Source organism: Phyllostomus discolor, chromosome 11 (assembly GCF_004126475.2).
Source record: "Phyllostomus discolor isolate MPI-MPIP mPhyDis1 chromosome 11, mPhyDis1.pri.v3, whole genome shotgun sequence".
Taxonomy (NCBI): Eukaryota; Metazoa; Chordata; class Mammalia; order Chiroptera; family Phyllostomidae; genus Phyllostomus; species Phyllostomus discolor.
The window spans coordinates 33,470,712-33,488,069 of NC_040913.2; the positions used below are offsets into that span (position 1 = coordinate 33,470,712).

The 17,358-nt window shown below is 38.7% G+C and overlaps 1 protein-coding gene across 1 annotated transcript; it reads left to right on the forward strand.

Moving 5' to 3' along the window:
- The first annotated feature begins 11,144 nt into the window (after window positions 1-11,144).
- On the forward strand, window positions 11,145-16,387 carry PCDH20 (protocadherin 20). The gene is made up of 2 exons (XM_028526605.2): window positions 11,145-11,413; window positions 12,469-16,387. The coding sequence occupies exons 1-2, from the start codon at window positions 11,282-11,284 to the stop codon at window positions 15,193-15,195; spliced, it is 2,859 nt and encodes a 952-aa protein (XP_028382406.1). The 5' UTR covers window positions 11,145-11,281; the 3' UTR covers window positions 15,196-16,387.
- The last annotated feature ends 971 nt before the right edge of the window (window positions 16,388-17,358 follow it).

The window sequence follows — 17,358 nt, forward strand, 5'->3', positions numbered from 1 at the left end:
GAATCTCTAATCCTTTTCATTTAAAGAATATTTGCTTTCTACACAAATCTCTCAATCTTTTTTTTTTCTTTCTAGCTGTCTTATCTCCTTTGTCTACGTGAGTGTTAAATTGCCCAAAGTGTAAATTCTGGGCAATGACAAATATTAGTCTAGTAATGTTCATCTTATCTACATTTTTGGACTTATTTCAAATGCTGAAAGAATGTATGAGTATTTAAAATAAAATTAGTAATTACAAATTAAAAGCCAGTTAGTAGCAATATCCCATTTAAATGTTGTTAATGAAGAATGTATTTATTCATAAGGAGAAGCAACGTCAAAAATTATAATAATTACTATTGTAATTCAAATAAAGTTGGTATCAGTTTGACTAGATGTAAATATTATCTCCAATTAAGAACTGGTAGGCCTTTAGATATTTATAATATCATTATCAAGAAACACATTACTGTCATCAAATAAATGTTTTATTGTCATATAATTCCAAAAAAGTAACAAAAATTTATTTATAAAACCCACATCCTTTTATTGATAATCCACATAAAATGTATTTGTTATTTCATAAATACAATATTTACACTTTAAGTCCATAGTTATTCAAGTTATCCACAAGTGTGGCATTTCTTAAAAGGATTCTGTTACTTTCAGATTTGCTTCAGTTTTGAATGTGTTCATAGTCAATATTAACACACGTGCCTACTCGAATACTCGAGTATTCTCCTCGAGTATAATATTCTCCTACTCGGAGAATACTCGAATATCCTCAATACAGAGAACAAAGAGTCACTGACATGAAATAAAACTACCTCAAATTTTCCTTGTTTAATCCTACCTTGGGCACTTCCCAGCTGTGTGACCTCAGGCAAACTACTCGCCCTCTGACAACCTCAGATGCCTCATCTTTAAAATGGGGTTCTCCTTAACTTGCAGGGAACTTGTGAAGATAATGCTCATCACAGCACCCGGCAAAAGTCAGGGGCTCAGAAATTGGCTTGTGGGCAGGAAATGAAACTGAGGTCAGCAACCTCTACCCTTCTCCTAAAAAGACCTCCAGAAGGAAGCAGCTAGTGACCCTAGCTATACCACCATGAAAATGTTGACTGTAGGACCTTGACCGTACAATACCATTCAGTGCTTTTACAGCAGACACACACTGAGCTCAGCACACTAATGCAGGTTTTAGCAATCCCACCCTAGATTCAAAGAATCAGATCAAAAGAGATTTTTGATAAAACCAAGCAAAAGATCTGTCTATCTGAGTAAAATCATTATCTGAGCACAAATTTTCCTTAAGCTTTCAAAATGTATGTTTCAATTACCGAGAGTGAAGAACAGGTGTCTGAAGGATACAAGGCGGGCAGGATCAGTGCCCTAAAATGCAATTTTAAATTTCTCTCCTTGTATGGATTTGTTTTGCTCCTGGCCTGATTTTTATGCTAATTTATAGAGTTTATGATAGCTTTATTCTCACACGGCTCATACCTCTCCCTTCTTTCAAGTCTCCCAGGGACTGACTCCAGGGAATAAGGCATATATAACAAAAATAAACTGCACTCAGTAATTTTATTATTCAGCAAATCCTGATCCACTTTGTGGATTTTCCATGCCCTTCATTTCTTTTTCTCCTCAGTCCTACTACCTCTCTTTTGATGATTTCACTGCTCATTATCACCTCGACCAGAAGTGAGAAGGAAGAATGTGAAGTTTAAATGAGTCAAAAATAATTTCTAAAATTTATATTGAGGAGGAGAGAAAGTTAAACAAGTGAGTTAAAATTAAGCCTAGGATTTTCTGATGATTTCACCTAGCTATACGTAGCCTTGTTAAAGTGACGCTAATTGAGTTCTGAAATAAAAGGACCTGTCAACCTTGTCATATCCCTTCTCCTTGGAATATATGGAAAAAGAGAAGATACATAAAATCTATTTACACAAAGTTTTCCTAAACAAAATAAAGTACTAGTTGAGATAGACTAATACTTACAAAAGTCACATTAGGTTGCACAGTGCAGTGGTACATGTTTTAGAATACAAGATAGTATTATAGTAATTTAGCTTATCTGCATCCTTTTCATACAAGTAGTGTAAATCTATACTCATTTACTAAACTAATCATCCAACTTTTTTTAGCAGAACCAATTCTAAAATGTTTAACTACTTTAAAGAACCAATATGCTGATTTCCTATTAGTGTCATAATTAATTTCTGAGTCGCATAGGGAAAAAGCAAGAGGCTTTTTAAAAAGTTTGCCTAATATACTTGAACAATAATTTACCCAAATTAGCATTCTTCCTTAAAAAGAGTACTGTTTCTTGTAAAGTTGAGAAAGTAGTAATATAATATAAAACAGAGAAACGAACCACTATTTACATCATTGCTTAAGATCAAGACTTTTGTAAATAAAAGATGGTTAAAAAAAATAAATGGTGTTTTACTAAGTTATCCTCGAATATCAGAAACAACCCTAAGGCCAAAATCTACTACTATTTTAAGAAATAGAAGTATTTTGAGAATTGATTTTTTATTATTGCAATTATTATTGGGGGTGATTGTTTTCACAAAACCATACAGATTCAAGTGTACAACTCACCAACTCATCATCGGCACACTGCGTCATGCAATCCAAGCAAAGTGTCCTTCTGTCCCCATTTCCCTCCTTGGTCCACCTCTGCCTACTCTCTACACCCCTTTTCCCCTCTAATCAACCACATTGGTTGTCTGTGTCTAGGTGTTATGTATATATGTGTTTTGTTAATCCCTTCACTTCTTTTCATCCAATCCCCCACACCCCTCCACTCTGACAGCTGTCAGTCTCCTCGATGTATCCTGCCTCTCTTTTCTATTTTGTTTGTCAGTTTATTTTGTTCATTAAAAATCCACATATAAGTGAGATCACATGGCATTTGTCTTTCTGACTGGCATTATTTCAATATCCCCAGGTCCATCCATGCTGTCACAAAAGGTAAGATTTCCATTTTTTTTGTATAGCCGAGTAATATATTCTGTTTGTAAATATACCCTGTTTTTTTTATCTTCTCAACTGCTGATGGGCACTTGAGCTGTTTTCTAGATCTTGGCTATTGTAAATAATGCTGAAATGAGCATAAGGGTGCACGAATCTTTTGAATTAGTGTTTCAGGTCTCTTAATACACATTTCTTCTATTAACATAGAAGAGGTAGTCGAAAGGCAGTTTTACTTCTACTTTTTGGAGGAAATTCCATACTGCTTCCACAGTGCTGCACCAGTCTGTTTTTCCCACCAACAGTGCACTAGGGGTTCCTTTTCTACACGTTCTTGTCAGCACAAGTTGTTTTGTTGATTATTGATGATAGTCATTCAGACAGGTGTGAAGTGATATTGTGGTTTTAATTTGCATTTCTCTGACGATTAGTGGCATTGAGCATCTTTTCATATGTTTATTGTCCATGTGTATGTCCTCTTTGGAGAATTGTCTATTCAGGTCTTTTGCCCTATTTTGATTGGGTTGTTTGTCTTCTTGGTGTTCACTTGTATAAGTGTTTTATATATTTTGGAAATTAACCTCTCGTTTATAAGATTATCATTGGCAAATATTTCTCCTACTCAGTTGGTTCCCTTTGCATTTTGTTGATGGTTTCTTTGGCTTGAAAAAGCTTTTTAGTTTGAAGTAGTCCCATTTGTTTATTTCTTCCTTTCTTTCCCTTGCCCTAGGAGATATGTTGGTAAAAATATTGCAACAAGAGATGTTTATGGTTTTACTGCCTATGATTTCTTTGAAGATTTTTAATGTTTCATGACTTATATTTAATCTTTTATCCATTTTGAGTTTATTCCTTTGTATGGTGTAGGTTCTCATCTAGTTTCTTTTTTTCCTTTTTTTGCATGTACATCTCCAATTTCCCCGACACCATTTAATTTAAGAGATTGTCCTTAATTTGAAGAGATTGTCTTTATTCCATTGTATGCTCTTGTTTCTTTTTACTATAAAGCCATGGATTCCTCAGACTTCTGTTCTGTTCCATTGATGTATATTCCTGTCCTTATGCCAGTAAAAGGCTGTTTTATTTACTATGACCTGATAATATAGTTTGATATCAGGCATTGGGATATCTTCACCTTTGTTCCTTTTTCTCAAGATTGCTGAGGCTACGTGAGGTCTTTTTAGTTCCATATACATTTTTGGATTACTTGTTCTACACCTGTGAAATATGCCATTGGTATTTTAATAGAAATTGCACTGAATCTATATATCGCTTTGGGTAGTACAGACATTTTAATGATGTTAATTTTTCCAGTCTATGAACAGGGTACATGCTTCCATTTATTTGTATCTCCCTTAGTATCTTTCTTAAATATCTTAAAATTTTCCAAGTACAGGTCTTTTACCTCCTTGGTTAAATTTATTCCTAGATACCTTATTTTTTGGTTGTTGCAATAGTAAATGAGATTGTTTTCTTAATTCCTCTTTCTGATAGTTCATTACTAGTATATAAAAATGCCACTGATATCTGAATATTAATTTGGTATCCGGCTGCTTTATGGAATTCATTTATTATATCTAGTAGTTTTTTGGTGTAGCTTTTAGAATTTTCTATGCACAATATCATGTTATCTGTGAATAATGACAGTTTACTTGCTCCCCTCCAATTGGATGCCTTTTATTTATTCTTCTTCTTTGATTGCTGTGAATAGAACTTCCAGTAAAATGTTGAATAAGAGTGGTGAAAGCAGATATCCTTGTATTATTCTTAATCTTAAGGGAAATTCTTTTAGGTTTGCCCTTTGAGTGTGTTGGCTGTGGGTGTACCATATATGAGCTTTATTATATTGAGGTATTAACCCTCTAGTCCCAATTTGCTAAACATTTTTTTATCATAAATGGGTGCTAGATTTTTAAATGCTTTCTTGATATCTATTAAAATGATCATGTGATTTTTATCCTTCATTTTGTTTATGTGGTGTATCACATTTATTGATTTGTGAATGTTGTACCAACCTGGCATGCCCAGAATAAATCCCACTTGATCATGGTGTATGATCTTTTTAATGTATTGCTGGATCTGGCTTGCTAATATTTGTTTAATATTTTAGTATCAATCTTCATCAGGGATATTGGCCTAAAATTTTCTTTCTTTATAATGTCTTTATCTGGTTTTGGAAGTAGGATAATACTGACCTTGTGTAAAGAGCTTGAAAGTCTTTTTCCTCTTTAATTTTTTGGAATAGCTTAAGGAGGATACATGTTAATTCTTATTTGAATGTTTGGTAAAACCTGTCTGTGAAGCCATCTCCTCCAGGACTTCTGTTTGCTGGGAGTTGTTTGATTACTACTTTAATTTTAAAGTTGCAATCCATCTATTGAGGTTTTCTGATTTTTTCAGATTCAGCTTTGAAATACTTTATATGTCTAGGAATTTATCTCTTTCACCCCTTGTATCCAATTTGTTGGCAAATAGTTGTTCATAGTATTTTCTTACAATCCTCTGTATTTCTATGATGTTAGTTGTTACTTCTCTTTCACTTCTGATTTTATTTATTTGGGCCCTCTCTCTTTTTTCCCTTATGAGACTGATTAAAGTTTGTCAGCCTTGTTTATCTTTGCAAATAACCAGTTCTTGGTTTCATCCATCTTTTGTAATTTTTTTCTCTATGTGATTTATTTTCCCTCCAATCTTTATTATTTCATTCTTCCTACTTACTCTGGGCTTTGTTTGTTGTTGTTGTTTTTTTTTCCTAATTCTTTTAGGTGTGGGATTACCTTGTTTATTTGAGATTATTCTTGCTTCATGTGTGCCTGCAATACTTTGAATTTCCTCTCAGGACTGCTTTCTGTGTCCCTTAGAGTTGAGCAGCCATCTTGGATTCCTTATGTTGAAAATTTGATTAGCTATGGGCAATCTCTCTTGTTCGTGACTAATATGTAAAATGATGGCTAACTAGGTGGTCCATAAAATTACTTAAAAGTTTGCAAAATTTTCATGTATATATACAAATATACATGTATAGTATATTTTTAAGTCTACAAGTTGGGAGAGCCAAGCTAGACAATATATAAGTTTGTGTCTGTGTGTATGTATCTGTTTAAGAAACAGTAATTAACTAAAGAAATTTTCACTTTCAAAAAGGCTTCATACAGCAAATCTATTCCTACATTTTTTATTGTAGGTGAGTGATGCATGTTTGTTAGTTTGAAGTGCATTTAAACATATATAGGTCCTTGATCCACCCATTAAAGTGGGAAGGGTGGGCTAGACTGGAAAGTTCACCGGCTTCAGAGGCCACAGATCAGAGTCCTGTTGCTGTAGACACTGACAAATATGTAATTTATGGCTATAAAATTAATATAATAGTATCTGTACTATAACACTGTCATGAGTTTTAAGCAATTAAACGTGTAAAGCACCCAGTAGCATGCTCAAAACATAATTGACAATTAATTATTGATATTATCATTTCTCAAATATTGTATTGGCTTTACAAATAAGATTATCCCTTCTCTTGACTATTGACTCAGACAAAGAATATTTTTATATTTATTAATATAAATGCATAAACTCTGTATTTTAAATACCTATTCTTTTAAAAATTGTTATGTCGACATGTTTACATATTTATAATTATTACATATTATATTTATATTACATGTCATATTTTTGTACTGTTTATATTCACATGTGTACATACCAAGGGGGACCCCCAAAATGGAATTATATTCTGGAGGTCAGGAGCCTTTTAGTACAGGCTTCCACCACTAGGTGAGTGTTTTAAGATCTCATCTGTATCAGTGCATTAGCTGGCATTTTTTTTGAGAGGCTGCATTTGGCTTCAGTGAAGTTTTTCTGAAGACTCTTTCAATGTGTTTGCCCATTTCATGATGCGTGATTCATGAGTGTGCTTGCTCACACTGCGTGGGCCTGCTCACAACATGCTGAGTGTTCAACAGTTCTGACCAAAAACAGCATGACGCCTGTGTCCCACCCTCCCTATTCACCTGATCTCTCCCTGAGCAACTTTTGTTGTTTCCCAGATGAAAAATGTCCTCAATGGGGAACGTTTTGCTGATGTGGAAGAGGTGAAACAAAAAGATAGCAAAAGCACTAAAAGGCATCAAAATCAATGAGTTCAAAAACATTTGAGCAGTGGGAAAAATGTCTCAATAGGTGTATTGCATCAAATGGAGAGTATCTGAAGGTAACTGAAGTTTAAACGTATAAGAATAAACACTAATTTTTTAAAAAGATTTTATTTATTTATTTTTAGAGAGGGAAGGGAGGGAGATAGAGAGAGAGAGAAACATCAGTGTGCGGTTGCTGGGGGCTGTGGTCTGCAACCCAGGTATGTGGCCTGACTGGGGATCGAACCTGTGACACTTTGGTTCGTAGCCCGCCCTTAATCCACTGAGCTACGCCAGCCAGGCAAGAATAAATACTAATTTTTTATAAATAAATTCTGGGTTTCTCATGTCCCCCCTTGTAAATATATATATATATACACGTACACACACACACACATTCTAAGTCAGCTAAAGGAACTCCTAATTACATATTGTATTTGCAGGCAAAAAATGACATATTTCTAAAATAAGTTATATTCTAAATTTATATTTATATGCAGTCTTGACTTGATTAGGACACTTGTAGAACTGTGATTCAAAATAGGTATAAATATCTATGTATACATTGTAGATACCATCCTGTTATTAAAATACTTTAAATGGTACAATTCGAATTAATTGAAAAGTACAAATAAAAGCTACCTAGAAAATGTCAACATTTTTTAAAGTTTTTAGGGTATTTTCCTAAATGTATAAAGTTTGCAGATGGCATCTTCACAGACATTTATAAGAATCCTCACAGCTTTATAAAGAGAGAAACTATCCAGAAGGAAGGTTTTCAGTACATACAAAATTACTATCCTTCAGTTATATAATACTTAATGATCAAATTAACTGCTTACTAACATGGGGTATCTGTTAATGACAAATATTAGGTCATCCATTTCATATGTCCATGGGGTATGGGGAGGATGGTTATAAGAAATTGAACAGAAAGGTGTGATGACTTATCTAAAGTCACATAGTAACTTAGCAGCCACCACTAGAACAGAGTCCAGATCCCGCAGCTGGGCTCAGGGTATCATCTATTGCATCAAGATGTTTTCCTTGTGTATAGAAAATATAGACACTCTGGCTGGCGTAGCTCAGTGGATTGAGCGCGGGCTGCGAACCAAAGTGTCACAGGTTCGATCCCCAGTCAGGCCACATACCTGGGTTGCAGACCACAGCCCCCAGCAACTGCACATTGATGTTTCTCTCTCTCTATCTCCCTCCCTTCCCACTCTGAAAATAAATAAATAAAATCTTTTTTTTAAAAAAAGGAAATATAGACTTGGGAGGCACATAATCTAACTATTCTTCTGGATCAATTTTTATAAAACACCTGGGAATCAGGCCCAGAGAAATTGAGACATCTAAGAAGTTTGTAAATATTGTTTTCAAGGGAATATTTGTAGCATTGAAGCTGTCTAAGTCATCTTTAGAAAGAAATATGTGACACCAGATGGTAGGTCACAGGGCTGGTATCATATGGAACAGGGGTTAGGGAATGTTTTATGTTTTTACAGAGCCCAGAAAATTGGTACAGGATATGAAAGAAGGGCATCTGGGTTTTTTGGGGAGGGGGGTGATGAGGAGCAATTACAGCGTACACCTTCATGAAACCCCTAGTTAGATTTTCAAAGAGGAAAGATAATAACAAGAAGCTCAGTTAACAGTTTAGAATGTGATATGTACGGTATTACCCAAAATTCTGTAAAGGTCTCCCACTCTTGATGACAAACTTCCATACAGAAACTTTGCAGTCACCACAGTAATTTAAAACAAGGGTGGTTTTTATTGTCATTTTAAACATTATCTCCAGAACATGTTTAATTCCTTGGTTTCAATGTACATTATAGTTCCCGTTTGTGCTTTTTAGAAACACTCTACAAACTTATTGTTGAATATGTTGATTTAATTTCTTGCCAACTTAGCAAAGGGGAAAAGGAAAAGTAACCTTTTCCATGGAGAGCAGCTGGAGGATGTGGCCAGAAGACTAAGATTCTGCTGGGAATAGGCATGGGGACACTTGAACGAAGCGCATCTGTGCTCAAAGCATCCACTGCAAAGCAAACTACCTAAGATTTCAGGAAAAATTAAAGGCAGTGGAGAAAATAACTACAAAGAAGTGATGTCACTTCAATTAGATTATCTTCATAAAAGCTAGTTGCTGTATAGTGTCCTCATTTAAAAAAAAAAGGAAAAACTAAAGAGATTCCTATATTTCCTCCTCCAAAAAGGCAAGTGATCTTAATTTGTTGGAGCAGGCATGAGCTATGAGGGGACATACAGCCCACTGCTGTCATTACCTGTGTAGCTGTAGAAATAATTCAGATTGTGGGGCTAGCCTGCACACATGCTGATGAATTGCCTAATTCCGGCCATGTGCCCCAAACTTCCAGGAGCTGTGGGTATTGTGTGAAGACATAAATTCAACACGGTTCAGAAGCAGCCTGATACTGATTTTTGGAATCCAGTATGTTTCAACTACAAACCCCAGAGTAAATATTTACCAGTCAGAACTCCAAGCGAAAGAAGCAAGGAGAGGCAAATCACATTTCCTGACTGTGCTTTGTTTACCAGTCGTATAGAGGCCTCACACACATGCAAGCATGTCCTTGTGTGTGTGCTTTCTCCATCAGCACTCCAATTTCATTCTAAAGAGTTTCAGAGAGCCGATTTTATATGCCAATTAGATTATTTGCCAGATTGTGTTATAGGGAGTTTTGTTTGTGAGCTCCATGTATAGTTCCATTTGGTCAATACGAAGCTGTTACACACACCAGGTGTTTTGATGTGCGGTGTCAATATTAAGGGCTCTGTGTCTTTAGGATTAGTGAATGAGAGAAAATAGGAAAGGACAGAAGAAAAACAATTAGCTCTGCCAAGTAATTTATATTCTAGTTAGCATAATGTTGAATAAGAAAGAAAATTAAAAGTGGCTGCTATGGAAAGCACAGGAATGTCAGATCTTTCTAGGAGAGGAAGACTTTTTCTGCTCTAGGCTCAGTCACTAGGCATTCAGCCTGGAAGGTTTTATGTTCAGGGCAGAGCACAGGATATCTAGAAACCTAGTGATGAAGAGCGACATCTACTCAGGGAAAGGTGCTTTTCATTACTAATATGACACCCTGCGGATCAAAAAGTGGTTCATTGACTTAATGCACTGAACTCTCTCCAGCCCAGATTTTATAAATGGGGAAAGAGGTCACATGGCCATTTGGTGTCAAAGCCACAGAGGATATCCAAGTATTTTGCACCACACCCCTCCCTACAGGATTCCTTTCTAAAGGAGCACTTTCCCAGTGAGCATCACAAGGAGAAAACGGTAATAATTTGAAAATTAACCATTTTTTAAAACCCAGGCTTTAGTGAGTGCCCCCTCCTTAAATGCATCCCTTAGAGAAATATGTGAAAATTGCCTGCAGGCAGTACCACTGTGACCCCCACAATTGTGTCCACTTTTCCCTTTGGTTCCTTCCCTTGGTCAGAAGCCGCAGCTGCCTCTGAAGTAAGACCACAAGGCAGACACCCAGAGAAGACACTTGTGCCTACAGCTAGGAAACTAGCAGAAGCTCTGCCATCACCAACAGCAAAGATTCAAAAGTAGAGCGTGTCGAACCATCACCGAATTCATCTATTTGCTTTTCCGGCTCAAGTCTCCTTCGGAAGAGTTTGAAATTCCTACTCTCCGCAAGGAAAAGTGCATTTATTTTTCTCTGTGCAAACACTACTGGATCCAAATCTTATAATAACTGGTGGCAAAGCAGGCGTTTCGGGATCGCACCTGCGACTGCTCTTTAGCGCCAAATCCCTCTCTCTATAAATTCAGATATATTTGTAGGCTTATTTATTCTAATTCTCCCTCCCCTGCTCCCATACTGTGGACTGAGGTTCTGACTGGTGCGGAGGAGGTAGGCTGTTGGCAGGTGCTCCGGTGCCGGACCAGGTGACTCCTCGTCGCAGTCTTCAGAGGCAAGTCCCCCATTCTGGCTCCTCCTGTGAGATCTGGACTTACCCAAGTTCTGGGCAGGAAACCATGGCCGTGCCCTACTGCCCCTCGCCCTTCTGCCCCGCTTAGCTCCCGTCCTAATTGACGAGCTGGTGACTATTGGCTGAAGTTCCCCAGCGATTTGCATGAACAGAGAGGGAGTGTCTTCTGCCGCCCTCCCATCAGGAGCCCGCGGACTGCAGCCTCACTGGGAATGCGCGGCCGAGGGAATGCACGCAGCTCGCGGACCCTGGCAGTGAGCTGGCGCCCGGCGACCTGGCACCCGCGCCTGGATATGGGGCGGCTAAGTCGTCCCAGGAGCAGCACCAGCCACAGGAACCTGCCGGTAAGGGCTGGAGAGCAGAGCCCCGCGACAAGTTGCAGTGCTGTGGGCAGTTCACACTCCTTGAGGGTTTTTTCAAACCTTTAACCTTAAGCCAAACTTCACGGGAAGACTGAGGGGAGGGAAAGGGAGTTTGGGATAAGGTATTTTCATTTTAGCAAGGAATAGGTAAGCCCTTGGGTGGTGAGAGGAAGTTTCTGAAGCAGAAATGTAGGCAGATGAAGTGGAGGGTATGGGGGGGTGCAGGTTCAATATGCTTTAGATACTGGGGTTCAGAGATCATTTTCCGCTGCGGGCATCTGGCTGTGACTGTCCACTGCAACTGACAAATTGTTTTTGGATAATCTTTTTCTGCGTTTACTTCTTTTCCTCCGGGGGAGGGGGATTAGGGAGGGCTTCATAAGGGGTGGAGATCCAGATCTTTCCGATTTTAGATCCATGCTAAAATGAAAATCGCTTCTTCTGACCTAAAGCGTTTATTTACTGGGGGGGGGGGGGGGTGTTGAGCAGAAAGCGTGACTGTGTTTTCATATTATCATTACTAACATTGTTCTTGTTGCTATTGGTTTCATAGTAAGAGGTGTAATATATTTCGCGTTCCTGGGATCTTAGTGGTGGAAGCATTTCAATGGGAAAGAAATTGATAAATTGCCCACTTCTCAGCCCTCTCCACCCCACCCCCTTCCCTTTCAATAACCTCCCCGCGTGTTTCCCTGTCGCGTTGCGCAGTCCCAGAGTAAGAGTCCTCTCCACTTCGGCGGTGCTCCAGGGATGCTCTATGGTTAGGGATTCTGACTGTTAACTGGATGAGGATGGTGAGGGGGCGTGGAGGGAGGGGGGTAAAAAGTGAACGGAAAAAAAAAATAAGTTTTAGAGACAACATTGCTCCGTAGATCTCTTTGCAGTAAGTTTCTTCTTCACCTCGCTCTGACTAGAGAGGGTTTGCCTCTGGGAATGGAAATGAGAGCGGCCATAACCCCGGGCTCTGGTTTCTGACTCCAATCTCTATGTTGCCGCGAGTATGTAATGAGGTTTCTCCCCCCCCCCCCAACTTTCAGCATTTGTTTCTGTTTTTCCTCTTCGTGGGACCCTTCAACTGCCTCGCGAGTTACAGCCAGGCCACGGAGCTTCTGTACAGCCTGAACGAGGGACTGCCCGCGGGGGTGTTCATCGGCAGTCTGGCCGAGGATCTGCGGCTGGTGCCCGGGGAGGCGGGCAGGCAGGATCAGCAGTCGCAGCCGCCGGAGCGCTCGGGCGCGGAGCCGAGCCCCCCTCTCTCCTTCAGCCTGGCCTCCCGGGGACTGAGTGGCCAGTACGTGACCCTAGACAACCGTTCTGGGGAGCTGCACACTTCTACCCAGGAGATTGACCGAGAGGCCCTGTGTCTTGAAGGAGGTGGAGGGGCTGCCTGGGGCGGCAGCATTTCCATTTCCTCCTTCCCTGCTTCTGACTCTTGTCTTTTGCTTCTGGATGTGCTGGTCCTGCCTCAGGAATACTTTAGGTTTGTGAAGGTGAAAATAGCTATCCAGGACATCAATGACAACGCCCCCCAGTTCCCTGTTTCCCAAATCTCGGTTTGGCTCCCAGAAAATGCACCTGTAAACACCCGGCTGGTCATAGACCATGCTGCCATGGACCCAGATGTAGGCACTAACGGGGTGCAGACATACCGCTTACTGGACTACCATCGTATGTTCACCCTGGACGTGGAGGAGAATGAGAATGGGGAGCGCACTCCCTACCTAATTGTCATGGGGCTGTTGGACCGGGAGACCCAAGACCAGTATGTGAGCATCATCATAGCTGAGGATGGTGGGTCTCCACCACTGCTGGGCAGTGCCACCCTCACCATTGGCATAAGTGACATTAATGACAATTGCCCCCTTTTCGCAGACTCACAGATCAATGTCACTGTGTACGGGAATGCTACAGTGGGCACACCAATTGCAGCTGCCCAGGCTGTGGATAGAGACTTGGGGATCAATGCTCAGATCACCTACTCATACAGCCAGAAAGTCCCCCAGGCATCCAAGGACTTATTCCATCTGGAGGAAACCACTGGAGTCATTAAACTTTCCAGGAAGATTGGGGGGAGTGTTCTGCAAACACACAAGCTCACCATCCTCGCTAATGGACCAGGCTGCATCCCTGCTGTGATGACTGCCCTGGTGTCCATTATCAAAGTCACTTCCAGACCCCCTGAAATTGTCCCTCGTTATATAGCAAATGAGAGAGATGGTATTGTTTACCTGAAAGAACTGGAACCTGTTAACACTCCAGTTGCTTTCTTTGCCATAAGAGACCCTGAAGGTAAAGACAAGGTGAACTGCTATCTGGATGGCGAAGGCCCATTTAGGTTATCACCCTACAAACCATACAATAATGAATACTTGCTAGAAACCACCAAACCTATGGATTATGAGCTACAGCAGTTCTATGAAATAGCTGTGGTGGCCTGGAACTCTGAAGGATTTCATGTCAGAAAAGTTATTAAAGTGCAACTTTTAGATGACAATGATAATGCTCCTGTTTTCCTTCAACACTTAATAGAACTAACCATTGAAGAAAACAACACACCCAATGCCTTTTTGACTAAGCTGTATGCTACAGATGCTGACAGTGGAGAGAGGGGCCAAATTTCATATTTCCTGGGACCTGATGCTCCATCCTATTTTTCCTTAGACAGTGTCACAGGAATTCTGACAGTTTCTACTCAGCTGGACCGAGAAGAGAAAGAAAAGTACAGGTACACAGTCAGAGCCGTTGACTCTGGGAAGCCACCCAGAGAATCAGTAGCCACTGTGGCTCTTACAGTGTTGGATAAAAATGACAACAGCCCTAGGTTCATCAACAAGGACTTCAGCTTTTTTGTGCCAGAAAACTTTCCAGGATATGGTGAAATTGGAGTAATTAGTGTAACAGATGCCGATGCTGGGCGAAATGGATGGGTTGCTCTCTCTGTGTTGAACCAGAGTGATATATTTGTCATAGACACAGGAAAGGGCATGCTGAGAGCTAAAGTCTCTTTGGACAGAGAGCAGCAAAGCTCCTATACTTTGTGGGTTGAAGCTGTTGATGGGGGTGAGCCTGCCCTCTCTTCTACTGCAAAAATCACAATTCTTCTTCTAGATATCAATGACAACCCTCCTCTTGTTTTATTTCCTCAGTCTAATATGTCTTATCTATTGGTACTACCTTCCACTCTCCCGGGCTCCCCAGTGACAGAGGTCTATGCTGTTGACAAAGACACGGGCATGAATGCTGTCATAGCTTACAGCATCATCGGAAGAAGAGGTCCTAGGCCTGAGTCCTTCAGGATTGACCCTAAAACTGGCAACATTACTTTGGAAGAGGCCCTGCTGCAGACAGATTATGGACTCCATCGTTTGCTGGTAAAAGTGAGTGACCATGGTTACCCCGAACCTCTCTATTCCACCGTCATGGTGAACCTATTTGTTAATGACACTGTCAGTAACGAGAGCTACATTGAGAGTCTTTTAAGAAAAGAACCAGAAATTAATATAGAAGAGAAAGAACCGCAGATCTCAATAGAACCGACTCACAGGAAGGTCGAATCTGTGACCTGTATGCCCACCTTAGTCGCTCTGTCTGTGATAAGCTTGGGTTCCATCACACTGGTAACAGGGATGGGGATATACATATGCTTACGGAGAGGGAAAAAGCCTCCCAAGGAAGATGAAAATTTGGAAGTACAAATTCCACTGAAAGGAAAAATTGACTTGCACATGAGAGAGAGGAAACCAATGGATATTTCCAATATTTGATACTTCGTTGAGGGGTAAAACAGAGATATTTTAACTGACTTTGGTAGTCTTCACCACCTAAACAAGATGGTGTGGACGGCAGTTCCAATGAAGGACAACTAATTTATAATGTGTACTATACTGTAAATAGCTGTTTACAGGTTTTTAAATTCAAAATCAGAGGTTATAAAATGTGTACAGCATTTTTTAATGAAAATTAGTACTAACAGCTGTAAAACTGTTATAAAAACCTTGGATGCGATTTGCAGGTTTCATATACCAAGCAGATGATTGATAAAATGGGGGAGTAAGGTAAGAAAATGGCACATTGCATTTTTTTGTCTAAAAAGTCTTTTAACCACAAGAGGGCATCAGCTGCTCTTTTGCAGGGAACTGTTTTGAGGTATTGTACATGATAGTTGTTGTACATCAAATTAATGAAAGAGTATATTTTCAATATATTGTTTTTAACATTTAACAGATATGAAATTAAAGTGAATTGAATTTCACCCCATTTAAATATATGATAAAAAGGCATTTGTAAACAGAATGTTTACCTCATAAGTACATCATTTGTAGTCTGAAAGAGAAGGCATTAAAAAGAAGTGCACTTTTTTGTTAGTAATGATAAAAACATTGCCATGTGTAAAAGATTTGACCTGCCGAAGACTATTTTACTTCTGTGTACTCCAACTGCTTTCTGTTTGCCTTACCACTGCACTTGCTATTATTACAGGGGGAAATATATATATATTCTTCTTTACAGAAAATAGTAACTAGAAATTGTATCCTAGAAAAACAGCCAGAAGCAAGAGACGTTTCAATCCTTAGTTGCTTCATAGGTATCCATGACATTTTGGCACGTATAAGCAGTGCTTCATATTTGGGTTATGTATTAGTTCTTATGTGTTTAAATGCATCCATCACATAAGAAGATTTTAGAAACCATATTAAAGCAGAAATAATGTAGAAGCTGGTTGTTTTAGTTGGGCCTTTAATATGAAAATTATACTTATCTTTTTGTTGTTGTTTAGGTTTGTTGGCTACCGTTTCTGGCTCCCTTTATTTGGCATTGGATTAAGTCCAAGAGTATTTGTATGCCCAGCAGCAGATTTCTTTGATAATTTAGCTTTTGCTGAATCTTTTACAATGATGCAAACTGGTTCATCAGTGATTGATCACTTTCACTTCATTGTGTGAGCTGGAAATTTTATTGTCTATGAGAGCTAAAGCAAAATTATCTGTGTAAGCAAGTAATGTATTAGCTTAACCTGGATCATCCTACTTCTTTTGGCATCCTGTGTCTGTACTGTACCAAAAGTGTTTATATGTCTGCAAATTAAAAGTATATATTTTCATAACTTCTTTCTCATTTTTACCATTTTCTATTTTAACCTGGCTTGTTCTTTCACTGAAGTGCCTGTTATTGGCATTTGTTTGCTTCTAAAGGTAAATGTGGGTGAACTATAACTATTCTGTTATGCTCAAGTTTATATTAAACTAATTCATTACTCAATTAAACATTGGGTAAATGATTAAATATGCATGTAATTACAGACACATATGTATGAGGGTATGCCTATATGTTTGGTAGAAGTTCACACAATAATTTATACTCATGCATGTGCACATGAATATTAATTTATTGATTTAACATCAATTATAAAGAATCATATACTACATGATTATAGCAATTCCATTAGCTGTTTTACAACAGCTTCTAATAAATTTTAAAATAAGACTATACTACAAAAATATTTTTTGGATGCAAACAATCAAGACCTTTTGGGTTTGTATTGACCTTATTTTTCTTATTTTCATCAATTTGACAGTATGAATAAAATGTAAGCATACGAGACAGCAGTGTTTGTTACAAAAGGAAGTATATTTTTTATTGGAAATTTATTTGGTAGGAGAGGAACCTGAGCTAAGAAGCTAAGGTCATTTAATCCTTAAAACTTTTCATTTCTAATTGATGTCTAGCCATGGAGGAAACCATTCTTTACCAGACCGTGTACGTGTGTATGTTTGTATATATATTATTTCTCTTTTTTTAAAGAAAGAAGCTACATGAAACAAGTAGCAACATTAATAAAAACAATTCTCCATAAGTACAATGACTTAACCATCAGTAAAAATAACAAAACATGTTATTCATTTCTAAATTTGGAGAAGGTTCACGTG